At 52.7% G+C, this 12333-nt stretch overlaps 3 protein-coding genes and 1 long non-coding RNA gene across 7 annotated transcripts in view; 2 read left to right on the forward strand and 2 right to left on the reverse strand.

Annotated features, from left to right (window-relative positions):
- Positions 1-5001, forward strand: part of ARMC7 (armadillo repeat containing 7) — a 20764-nt gene extending 15763 nt beyond the window's left edge. Inside the window, exon 3 of one of the 2 annotated variants that reach the window (XM_003813311.5) lies at positions 3366-5001. In XM_003813311.5, coding sequence (XP_003813359.1) covers positions 3366-3727 — 362 coding nt within the window. In that variant the 3' untranslated portion in view covers positions 3728-5001. The remainder of the gene's footprint in view (positions 1-3365) is intronic. The other variant, XM_014342224.4, reaches the window with a different exon arrangement.
- Positions 4996-7063, reverse strand: NT5C (5', 3'-nucleotidase, cytosolic). 2 transcript variants are annotated; one of them, XM_034942859.3, is made up of 5 exons: positions 6301-7031; positions 5948-6048; positions 5812-5872; positions 5520-5634; positions 4996-5410 (listed from the first exon to the last, which is right to left on the reverse strand). In XM_034942859.3, exons 1-5 carry the CDS (start codon positions 6733-6735, stop codon positions 5256-5258), a joined length of 867 nt encoding a protein of 288 aa, XP_034798750.2. In that variant the 5' UTR covers positions 6736-7031; the 3' UTR covers positions 4996-5255. The 2 variants fall into 2 exon arrangements, with proteins under 2 accessions (XP_034798750.2, XP_034798751.2); XM_034942860.3 differs by lacking the exon at positions 5520-5634 and having other exon boundaries at positions 6301-7063.
- The window catches only part of LOC134729530 (uncharacterized), an 18219-nt gene continuing 11519 nt past the window's right edge, over positions 5634-12333 (forward strand). The window contains exon 1 of the long non-coding RNA XR_010110714.1: positions 5634-5951. This is a non-coding gene — a long non-coding RNA (uncharacterized LOC134729530). The remainder of the gene's footprint in view (positions 5952-12333) is intronic.
- The window catches only part of JPT1 (Jupiter microtubule associated homolog 1), a 21870-nt gene continuing 20296 nt past the window's right edge, over positions 10760-12333 (reverse strand). For both annotated transcript variants that reach the window (XM_008965885.4, XM_003813310.5), the window contains one exon: positions 10760-11022. In XM_008965885.4, the coding sequence (XP_008964133.1) occupies positions 10774-11022 (249 nt within the window). In that variant the 3' untranslated portion in view covers positions 10760-10773. The remainder of the gene's footprint in view (positions 11023-12333) is intronic.

Below are 12333 nucleotides of genomic sequence, written 5' to 3' on the forward strand. Positions count from 1 at the left end.
GCCTAGTCGGGTATCCCAGGAAGACGCCACTTGCAAGGAGAGCAGTGGAGGGCTTGTTACCAGCAAGAGGGTGTCAGCGTGTGACAACCGGGGGCTGAAAGGTCTCAGAGATGGACTGAGGTTGGAGACTGCAATGAGTGCCAGGGAGAGGGAAGAACAGACAGGACGGCTCAGGGGTAAGGAGCACACGGACGTCTGGAATTTACTCCACATGCAGTGGGATCCTTTAATAATGTTCCCCCAGCTGGGCACGGTGGCTCACGCCCGTAATCCTAGCACTTTGGGAGGCCAAGATGGGTGGATCACCTGAGGTCAAGAGTTTAAGACCAGCCTGGCTAACATGGCGAAACCCTGTCTCTACTAAAAATACAAAAAAAAATTAGCCAGGCGTGGTGGCATGTACCTGTAATCCCAGCTACTTGGGAGGCTGAGGCAAGAGAATCACTTGAACCTGGGGGGGCGGAGGTTGCAGTGAGCCGAGATCGCGCCACTTCACTCCAGCCTGGGTGAAAGAGTGAAACTCCATCTCAAAAAAATAAAAGGTTCCCTCAAAGCAGGACCAGCCTGACCCAGGTGCTGCTTGGGAGCAGGCAGCAGAGTGAAACCTTGGCAGACTCCTGCCCCAGTCAGTGGAGGAGGGTCCTTGGCGGGGGCACCATGGGCACCTGTCCCTCTGGCTGGGGAAGATGTCTTAGTTGGGTTTCAGGTTCAGGTAAGTCTTCTCTTTGTTAGTTTCCAGAAAAACAGGGGAAGTGGGTAGAGCTGTGGCCTTCACTGATTGGTCACTCAGGACACTGGGCATGTTTTGCAAATGAGCTGAGAGGTGGCTTCCTCTACTGAGCAGGAACCAAAGGGAGGGGTACCGTGATGACAGGAAGCTCAGGATGCACAGGAAGTCATCTTCCCGCAGGGAGCAGCCAGTGCTGAGCAGAGTGACCTCCAAAACAAGGTAGCATCTGTCCCCAAGGCTAAGAGGTCATTACATTGAGGGGGCCTGACTTGAGGGAATGGGAGTGGGATTCCAGCCACATTACCTGAGCACGTGAGTTCTTTGATCCAGAACCACTGATCTGTCACTGTTGCCTTTTCTGTTTTCCCCCAGAATCCTAGTAACGGTGACATGGAAATAACATTAAAATGCTCTAATCTCTTAATTACACTATATCTGTCAAATGGTACACTCCTTACCATTAATCTACAATCACTGCATAGCCATGAATGTGAATTTATTGGCATGGAAAGATGTTCACAATACATTGTTGTTGTTTTTTGGTTTTTTTTGAGATGGAGTTTCACTCGTTTGCTCAGGCTGGAGTGCAATGGCGCAATCTCAGCTCATTGCAACCTCAGCCTCCTGGGTTCAAGCGACTCTCCTGCCTAAGCCTCCCTAGTAGCTGGGACTATAGGCGTGCTCAACCATGCCCCGCTAATCACAATATATTGGTAAATGAAAAAAGCTGGGCGGGGCACAGTGGCTCATGCCTGTAATCCCAGCACTTTGGGAGGCCGAGGCGGGTGGAACACCTGAGGTCAGGAGTTCGAGACCAGCCTGGCCAACATGGTGAAACCCCGTCTCTACTAAAAATACAAAAATTTAGCCGGGCATGGTGGCACATGCCGGTTATCCCAGCTACTTGGGAGGCTGAGGCAGGAGAATCACTTGAACCTGGGAGGCGGAGGTTGCAGTGAGCGGCGATCACGCCACTGCACTCTAGCCTGGGCAACAGGGCAAAACTGTCTCAAAAAAAAAAAAAAAAAAAAAAAGCTGGCGTAAGCCATGCACAGTGGTGCATGCCTGGAGTCAGTCTTAACTCCCAGGGAGGCTGAGGCAGAAGGATGGCTTAAAGCCGGAAGTTCAAGACCAGACTGGACAACATAGGGAGACCCCACCCCATCTCAGAAAACTGACCAAGCAGCAAGCAGAGTATCCCATTTTTACTAAATACTTACATATATTCACATATTTCAAATTGTAGAATGAAAAACAAATGTTAGGTCAGCCGCCTAACATTGAGACGTAGTATTTGCTCTGTTGCCCAGGCTGGAATGCAGTGGTGCCATCTCGGCAACCTCTACCTACCGGGTTCAAGCTATTCTGCCTCAGCCTCCCAAGTAGCTGGGATTACAAGCATGTGCCACAGGCCCAGCTAATTTTTGTATTTTTAGTAGAGACGGGGTTTCACCATGTTGGCCAGGCTGGTCTGGAACTCCTGACCTCAGGGTGATCCACCCACCTCGGCCTCCCAAAGTGCTGGGATTATAGGCATGAGCCACCGCTCCCAGCCATTTGTTTGTTTTTGAGACAGGGTCTCACTCTGTCGCCCAGGCTGGAGTGCAGTGGTGCGATCATGGCTTACTGCAGCTCCACTTCGTGGGCCCAAGCAGTCCTCCCACCTCAGCCTCTCAAGTAGCTGAGACTACAGGCGTGTACCATCATGCCTGGCTAATTGTGTGTGTTTTGGTAGAGACAGAGTTTTGCCATGTCGCCAAGGCTGGTCTCGAATTCCTGGGCTCAAGGGATCCTCCTGCCTTGGCCTGCCAAAGCACTGGAATTACAGGTGTGAGCCACTGTGCCCAGCCCATTCTAGTATTTTAACAGTTTTATTGCTATATGATGGACATAATAAACTGTACATATTTAAAGGGTACAATTTGATAAATTTTGGCATAAGTATATACCCATGAAACCATCATCTTATATTTTTATAACTTTTATAAACTGTTCTAAGGTGATGATACATTACAGGGCTTTAGTTTTTTATTTATTTATTTATTTATTTTTGAGACAGAGTCTAGCTCTTGCCCAGGCTGGAGTGCAGTGGTGCAATCTCGGCTCACTGCAACCTCTGAGTCCCAGGTTCAAGCAATTCTCCTGCCTCAGCCTCACAAGTAGCTGGGATTACAGGCACCTGCCACCACACCCGGCTAATTTTTGTATTTTTAGTAGAGACAGTTTGACCATGTTGGCCAGGCTGGTCTCGGACTCCTGACCTCAGGTGATCCACTCACTTCAGCCTTCCAAAGTGCTGGGATTACAGGCGTGAACCACCGTGCCTGGGCCGGCCTTGTTTTAGGTTTTTACATTTAAGAAAGGGGAAAAAAAAAAGCATATCAGCCATTGAACTTGCTGAACTGAGAGGGAAAGGGATTTGTGCCCACTTCTGGAAGGGTGGGCTGTGGCAGGCTGGAGCAGGCGGGCAGGCCTTTCTGGAACCTTGAGAAGGCAGGAGCCGGAATGGGCTTTGGATGCCTTGTGCTGGGGCCAGCTTCTCAACAGCCTGGGCCCCTACCTGGGGCTCACGGGCAGGGGAGGTGGGAGGAGGCCCGGGGCTACAGCATCCAGACTCTTCCTTGCTCTCCCACAGGAGGCCTGTGCAACCTGTGCCCAGACAGGGCCAACAAGGAGCACATCCTGCACGCAGGAGGTGTCCCACTCATCATCAACTGCCTATCCAGCCCCAACGAGGAGACCGTGCTGTCTGCCATCACCACGCTCATGCACCTGAGCCCGCCGGGCCGCAGCTTTCTCCCAGAGCTGACCGCCACGCCCGTGGTGCAGTGCATGCTTCGCTTCTCCCTCTCGGCCAGCGCCAGGCTCCGGAACCTGGCGCAGATCTTCCTGGAGGACTTCTGCTCCCCCCGCCAGGTGGCCGAGGCCCGCAGCCGGCAGGCTCACTCTGCCCTGGGTATCCCACTGCCGAGGAGCGTGGCCCCACGGCAGCGCTGATCCATGGAGACTGCGAGACCGTGGCACCCCTACTGCTGGAGACCACGGTCCTGATGTGGACGCAGGGAACAGGGGGAGCACATACTGCCCCATTGGTGCCTTTTCAGCCATCTGAAAGGCGGGTTCTTTCAGCAGGACGGGCATTTACACTGATGAAACGCCACTGGGAGTGAGGAGGCCAGACTCCGGAGACACAGAGAAGATCAAACTGGAGCTGCGTTCATAGGCTGGCACTCTCAACCCTACATCTGGTGCCACCACCAGGCTCAGGCCCTGGTGTAAGAAGCGGCCAAGTGCCTGGACCCAGAAGCTTTGCAGGACAGTGTTCTCAGGAGCTGGGCCTGAGGCTTAGGAGAGCTGCCTTCGCTGCAGGAAATCAGAGATTATCCCTTAACAGAAGTGTCTGGAGTAGTTTTCAGGGATAGGAATGAGATGCCTCGTGGTGAAAGGATCTCACCCTGGGAAGATGTGCCCCCTCCAGGGCTCTGGAGGATGGATGCCTCCCCCAGGGGCTCTCCAAGCTGGGCATTTGGGCCTGGTGGATGCCAACCTGGATAACCTGTGGCCCAGCATTGACTGTCCACCCAGCCCTGCTGTTAGGCACCATGACTCCAAGATGAAGATGTGGTCCCTGCCCTTGAGTGACAGCTCAGGGACTTAATGTGGCCATCGGGCATCAAGCACAAGGCCATGCAGGTGATGATACGTCGGAATAGAGGCACCAGCCCTGGTAACTGCATCTTCTCCCCTTGCCACCCCATGGCCCCAACTGAAAGCTTCGGCCCTCCTCCCCCACTCACCACCCATGGCCCCGGCTGAAAGCTTCGACCCTCCCCCACTCGCCACCCCATGGCCCCGGCTGAAAGCTTCAGCCCTCCTCTGCTGTCACTCAATGATGGGGAGCCCTACCCCAGAAGTGTATCTCACGAGGGCATCAGGGACGCAGTGAGAGTGTTGCTCAAGGGAGTCAGGAAGAGACGGCAACGTAAAGGATGTGGCTCCATGTCCATGGTGCCCCCTGGTCAACGGAGCGTGGGATCCGATGGAAAGGTGGAGCTCAGGGAAAATGGGGGTCCTTGCCTCTCGTGTACCCCTCAAGGCTGACCCCCCTAGATGGCCCAGGAATGGCAGGTGCTACAAGAATGGTACCCACGTGGGCATGGAAATGGGGCAAATTAGGGGACCACTGGACTCGGAGGGAAGGGTTCATCAGCACCCGCTCAGGGAGCCTGTCCCTTTATGTTCCCAAATAAAGGGTCCTAGAAGACTAGAAAGCCAAGGTCTTTTATTAAAGGTCCCGACTGGTTTTCCCACTGTATTTCCATGCCAGCCAGGGTCCAGGGACAGCCTCTCGGGAGGTACCGGGTGGCTGGGCCCGGGGCCCGGTAGCACAGCGCTTAACGGTATCTGCCTGCTCCACTCCACGGGGCCAGAGGCACCAGTACGATGCCGCCCCGACTCGGCTCTGCGGTGGCCCCTGTGGGCCTGCCCTTCCTTCAGCTCCGGCTGCTGCCCGCGGCATCCCCGCTCATTCCCGCTGCGCAGCTCCTCGCTTGCTATCTAAGATCTCCCTCCAGTTGTCACTCCAGGAGAGCATCCGTCTCCTTGTCGGGGGCAGGACCAGGTGCCGATTGTGGCAGCAGGTGAACAAGATGTGCTCCCAGCTTGGGGTCTTCTCCTGGCCTAGGACAGGAAAGACAGCGCGCTGCCATCTGTCATGGGTATTATTACTCCCTCTCCCTAATCCGGGCAGGCCAGAGGCCTGGAGGCTGCCAAGGATAACGGGTCCAACCTCGAATTGTGTCCTTGTCATCAATGAGCAGGTCCCCCAAGACCACCGTCTTGTCCCTTGTCAGGATAATTCGTTCTACGAACTGGGGCCCCAGGTGCTGCTCCACCCAGCGGTACTGTGTAGAAGACACAGTCTGTGAGTAGGGCCTGATGGAAGCCGGAATTCAGGGATAGGGAGTTGCGTCTAAGCCCTTGAGAGCCCCCCACCCCCACCTTCTGGGTTTCTGGTGGTTTCTTTTTAAAATCAGGATTTAGGCAGCTCCACGTGCGGAGTAGGGGCGGGGCAGCCACACCTTCTCACCCACACAGTGGTGGTACTTCAGCAGGGGGCTGGTGCAGATGAAGACCTGCGTGCTGCGGAGAAGGACGCGGTTACCGCCGGGAGCCAGGAGCCCGCCCAGGACTCCGCCCGCCCCCCTCTCTCCTTACTCCGGTAGGTCGTTCATCTCCCGCACAGCGTCCAAGGCTCCCGGGATGGGCTCCAGGTCCAGGAAAAAGCCCGGGGCTTCGTACACACTGGCCACTTTATCCTGAAAGACAAGAGTTCTGGGTCCCGGCTTCCCGTTCCCGCGAGGACCCGCAGGGAGGCTCCTGGGGGCTCCGGGCCCGAGCTCAGAGGGGCGGAGGGGGCGTCGGTCAGGGGCACGCGCCCAAAGGCTCCTCCCCAGGGTGCGCTGCCCGCGGGTTCCAGGGTGAGAGCTCTGCGCCCTTCACAGAGAAGGGGGAGACCCCCGGAACGGAGCGAGCGGGCCCTGCCCGGGTGGGGACCCCGCGCCCCCTACCGCCAGGTCAGGCCGCAGGGCGCGGTACTGCTCGCGGGCCAGGAAGCCGCGGCGCTGCTCCAGCGGCACGTGCGGCTCCTCAGGGAAGCGGCGGCGGAAGCCCCGCAGGAGGCCGGCCTCGAAGTCGGCCAGGACGCCGTCCATGTCCACCAGCACGCGCACGCTCCGCGCCATCGCCGCCGGGCCGGAGCTGCGGGCTCTCGGGGTCTGGGGGGGCGCGGGCTCGGCCGGAAGCGCCGGAACTGGAGGGAGCGCTGCTTCCGGAGCCCGCCGGGCTGATTTGCATAGAGCCTCCGGGCCGCCCCGCCCAGGTCGTAAACCAGTGCCGATGGCCTTGCGGTTGCGCGAGGCCTTCCTAGGGTTCGGGTGCAGGGACGGCTTTGGGGGGCACTTTTCTGACCCTGCGCTTCTTCGGGACCCAGCCTTTGTCCCCATCAGCCGCCTCCCACTTTACGGCAGACGTACCCCCGTTCACCCCACGTTACTAGTAGGGGACCGACCTTCCGGGGGCCCAACAAAGGGATGCTCTGAAATACTGGGAAGCATCTAACGAGGAGTCAAGGGTCCTAAACCTGTGGGGCTAGCTCCACATTTTTTTTCTTTTTTTCTTTTTTTTTTTTTTGTTTTGAGACGGAGTCTGGCTCTGTCGCCCAGGCTGCGGTGCAGTGACGGCGCGATCTCGGCTCACTGCAGCCTCCGCTTCCCGGGTTCAACCGATTCTCTTGCTTCAGCCTCCCGAGTAGCTGGGATTACAGGCACCCGCCACCACGCCTGGCTAATTTTTGTAGTTTTAGTAGAGACGGGGTTTCGCCATGTTGGTCAGGCTGGTCTCAAACTCCTGACCTCAAGTGATCTGCCTGCCTTGGCCTCCCAAAGTGTTGGGATTATAGGCTTGAGCCACCGCACCTGGCCAGAGTCTTTTACCGCAGTACCGTGGTCTCAGTGGATTGCTTTCGTCTGTGCAGTGGAGCAGGAACAATCCCTCGAGGACTACAAAATGAAATGAATCTGTTAACTGGTTTGTGTAAGTCTAGCTCGTTAAGAGACTAATTCACACTAGAGTTGGCTTGAAACATGGGAGCTTCAAGTGTGGTTTCCCCCGGAAAGATGATTTTGATCAAGCACAGGTAATCAGGACTGTCCTCAGGACTTTATGTGGAACTGACATCGCTTACCTAGTCCCGTCTAGAAAATGCTGAGCAGGGCCAGGTGCGGTGGCTCACGCCGATAATTCCAGCACTTTGGGAGGCCGTGGCGGGCGGATCATTTGAGGTCGGGAGTTCAAGACCAGCCTGACCAACATGGAGAAATCCTGTCGCTACTAAAAATACAAAATTAGCGTGGTGGCACATGCTTGTAATCCCAGCTACCCGGGAGGCTGAGGCAGGAGAATCTCTTGAACCCAGGAGGCAGAGGTTGCGGTGAGCCGAGATCATGCCATTGCCCTCCAGCCTGGGCAGCAAGAACAAAACTCCTTCTCAAAAAAAAAAAAAAAAAAAAAAAAAAGAACATGCTGAACTGTGATACATTTTGTTGACTCTTCTTTTTGTGGATGTCATGAAACTTCCTGACTCCACTCAAATCTATTTGCCTACAAACTATAAAGCCAGGCGCCGTGGCTCAGGCTGGTAATCCCAGCACTTTGGGAGGCCCAGGTGGGGGACAGCTTGAGCCCAGGAGTTCAAGACCAGCCTGAGCAACATAGGGAGACCCTGTCTCTACAATAAACAAATCAATAAGCTGGGTATGGTGGCGCATGCCTGTGGTCCTAGCTACTCATGAGCCTTAGGTGGGAGGAACCCTTGAGCCCAGGAAATTGAGGCTACACAGCCTTCATCCTGCCACTGCACTCCAGCCTGGGTGACAGAGGGAGTCCCTGTGGGGGGAGGGGAGAGCCAAAATTATAAACACAGATTTAAGTGGCCCATCTCGCCATTGTTCCCCATCTGATGAACCCACTGCTTCCAAATATATGTAACAGAGGCTGGGCACGGTAGCTCACGCCTGTAATCCCAGCACTTTGGGAGGCTGAGGCGGGCGGATCATGAGGTCAGGAGATCGGGACCATCCTGGCTAACACGGTGAAACCCTGTCTCTACTAAAAATACAAAAAAAAAAAATTAGCTGGGCATGGTGGCGGGTGACTGTAGTCCCAGCTACTCGGGAGGCTGAGGTAGGAGAATGGCATGAACCCGGGAGGCAGAGATTACAGTGAGCCAAGACCACGCCACTGCACTCCAGCCTGGGCCACAGCGAGACTCCGTCTCAAACAAACAAACAAACAAACAAAACATGTAATAGAAGCATCACACACACAAAAAAACCTGACAGGGCTGGGTGCAGTGGCTCACGCCTGTAATCCCAGCATTTTGGGAGGCCAAGGCAGGTGGATCACAAAGTCAGGAGTTCGAGACCAGCCTGACCAACATGGTGAAACCCCATCTCTACTAAAAATACAAAAACTAGCCGGGCATGGTGGGACATGCCTACAAATCCCAGCTACTCAGGAGGCCAAGGCAGGAGAATTGCTTGAACCCGGGAGACAGACGTTGCAGTGAGCCGAGATCATGCCACTGCAGTCCAGCCTGGGTGACAGAGCCAGACTCCATCTCAGAAAAAAAAAAAAGCCTGACAAACCAGTCTAAGAGGGGCTCAAGTCAACATGCATATGACTCATAGATATGCAGACATTTTGGAGGCCCAGACTTGCGAGTTATCTCAAGGGGAAGCAGTCTTGGGGGCTGAGCCCTCAACTTGTGGAATCGAAGCTATCTCCAGGTAACTGATTGTCAGAATTGAATTGGAGGGCCAGGTGAGGTGGCTCATGCCTATAATCCCAGCACTTTGGGAAGTCGAGGTGGGCAGATTACTTGAGGTCAGGAGTTCGACACCAGCCTGGGCAACATGGCATAAACCCTGTCTCTACTGAAAATACAAAAATTAGCTGGGTGTGGTGGCACATGCCTGTAGTCCCAGCTACTCGGGAGGGTGAGGCAGGAGAATCGCTGGAACCCAGAAGGCAGAGGTTGCAGTGAGCAGATTGTGCCACTGCACTTCAGCCTGGGCGACAGACTGAGACACTGTCTTAAAAAAAAAAAATTGGAGGACACCTAGCTGGTATCCACTGCAGAATTGCTTGCTTGTGGGGAGAAATCCCCGCATATTTAAAGTTGGAGAACTTTTTTTGAGACAGGGTCTTGCTGTCACCCAGGCTGGAGTACAGTGGTGCGATCATGGCTCACTGCAGCCTTGATCTCACAGGGTGAAGCAATCCTCCTGCCTCAGCCTCCCGACTACAAGGCGTGTGCCATCACACCCGGCTATTTTTGGTAGAGACGAGGTTTCACCATGTTGCCCAGTCTTGGAGAACACTTTAAAATGTTACTGCCCAGAACAAAGGGGAGGTAGAAGAGTCTAACCTGCTCATCTTTAGAGCCTTCTTCAGAAAGAAACCCACTCCTCTCTGGGTCTTCATCTGTTTTAAGATTTTGTTTGTTTTTTAAGGAGGTCTCGCTATGTTGCCCAGGATAGTCTCAAACTCCTGGGCTCAAGCATCCTCTTGCCTTGGCTTCCCAAGTAGCTAATTACAGGCACATCTGGCTATTTAACTTCAAATGACTCCTCCAATCAGTAGGCAGGATTTATAGTGACAAACAGAAAAGCATCTAACCAGGGAGAACACTGAAACCATCTCAAAAAGAAGACACAGTACACAATGTTTCAAAATGTGGATATTGTTTACTTGAAGCAACAGTCCAGGATTGTGAAGTACAACACATTTTAAGGATGAGACTTTCCTTTCATGGTCAAGCACCAGCATCATGCACACAGCATCAGGTTATTTAAAACAACACGCCTGTGGGACCCCGTTCCTGGAGGAAGACCCGCTTCAGTGTGATTGCCTCCCTTGCTTCACTGCTTTTAGTTCCAGGCAGTTTCATTGTACATCCAAGCCTTCCTCTGCGTGAGAGCAAAGGCTTTGCTCATCAGCCAGCCAGTCTTGTTACTATCTGGCTACTTTTTAAGGTTAAAAAATAAAAGGCAGTTTCTTTGCTTTGCAGGCGGCAAGGCAGGAGGCGCAGGCCTCTTCATTGTTCACATGTCACAGGAGGAGGCTCTGAGCAAAGGCCACTGGCAAGTTAGGGCAACACCAAGAAGGCTCTGCGGAGAGACTCCCTGTGGGTTGGGGCCTGGCAGGAACAGTGCCTGTGGACTGTTTATGGTCTGTCCAGTTGAGGCTTGGTAAACCCAAGTAAAGTGTTAAAAACCTCAGTACAAAAGATCCTCTAACACATCTGGAACCAAATTATTTCTTCTTAAAAACACAGTACTAAGTGTCACAAAGCTTTCCCTCCAATCTACCACTAGAAAACACTCATGCCACGGCCCACAGACCCAAGAGTCAAGGACAGAGAGAAACCTGTTCTTCAAAAGAAAAAAAAAAAAAGACAGCAGTACATAAAGTGCTTCTTTTTAATGAAACAAATCCAAGAGATGTACAGTCAGGCTCAAGTTGTGCAGTTCACAAGCATGGAGGAAACAGACAGAACGACAGCGTTCAGGACAGTCAGAGCTAACCCAAGACGAGGCTGGACTTGCCGCCAGGGGGATTTCTTCTGGATGGCACTGGGGCCGGGGCCACCGGGCTGGGCACAGGCGCAGCAGGCACGGGCTTCTCTTCACTCTGCCCCAGGCTGCCTGGCAAGTCTGTGTCCACATTTTCTATGAAAACAGGGAATAGAAATACTCATAATGACAGCCATTTCCTGTTAAGATCAAGGATCTGTTTTTCTTTTTCTTTTTTTTTTTGGTTTGATGGTTGGAAAGATACCTAAAAGCATAAACAAAATAATCACCCACCATGCTCCCACTCCACAGAATTAACCATTGTTCATCTTTTCCCATATTTGTTGTTTATGTTCTTTTCTAAATTACACAAATATATGAGGACATGAAGTTTTTTTTTTTTTTTTTTTTTTTTTTTTTGATGGAGTCTCTCTGTTGCCCAGGCTGGAGTGCAATGGTGCGGTCTTGGCTCACTGCAACCTCCACTTCCCAGGTTCAAGCAATTCTCCTGCCTCAGCCTCTCTAGTAGCTGGGATTACAGGCGCCTGCCGCCATGCCCGGCTAATTCTTGTATTTTTAGTACAGATGGGGTTTCACCATCCTGGCCAAGCTGGTCTTGAATTCATGACCTTGTGATCCACCTGCCTCGGCCTCCCAAAGTGCTGGGATTACAGGCGTGAGCCACCGCGCCTGGCCCAAGGACATGAAGATATTGAAATAAGAACAGGGAACTCTAGCTCTACGGCCCCTTCCAGCTCCAGGTGGATCCTGCTCCCCCTATTCCCAGAGGTCCTACTGCAAGTCCTGTGCAGCCTTCTAGTCCACTTGTTTTATGTATATTTATTTACATGTAGCCAGATAACATGTAACATGTTTTGGTTACATTTAACATAAATGGCATCAACTTCTTTTTTTCACTCTTGGAAATGTATCCATATTTACAAACAGGGTAGTAATTCGCCTTGCTTATTAACTGTATGTTTTCAAATCCCTCACCTCACTGTCAAGCTTCATTGCTTTATAGTAATTATCACATGATATAGGCTATTTATCCAATTCTCTGACAGCAAAAAAACTGGAACCCATCCAACTTTCCAAATGAATTGTCTCATTAGGGTTGTTTCTAAACCGGGAAAAAACTGATTCAAAGTGCAAAGTGAATGCAAAAATTCTATATTTTCTATGAAAGGAAACTTTTACTAAGAGCTTAATAGTATACATATTTTTAGTTTTGTTTGTTTGTTTGTTTTTTGTGGAGGGGTGGGGTGGCAGGTGGAGGATATTGAGACAGGGTCTCACTCTGTGGCCCAGGCTGCAGTGCAGTGCCTCAATCACAGCCCACTGTAGCCTCAAACTCCTGGGCTCAAGCAATCCTCCTATATCAGTCTCCCAAATAGCTGGGACTACAGGCGCGCACCACCACAACTGGCTATTTTTGTATTTTTTTTTTATTTTTAAAAGATGGGG

Source organism: Pan paniscus, chromosome 19 (assembly GCF_029289425.2).
Source record: "Pan paniscus chromosome 19, NHGRI_mPanPan1-v2.0_pri, whole genome shotgun sequence".
NCBI classification, from domain to species: domain Eukaryota; kingdom Metazoa; phylum Chordata; class Mammalia; order Primates; family Hominidae; genus Pan; species Pan paniscus.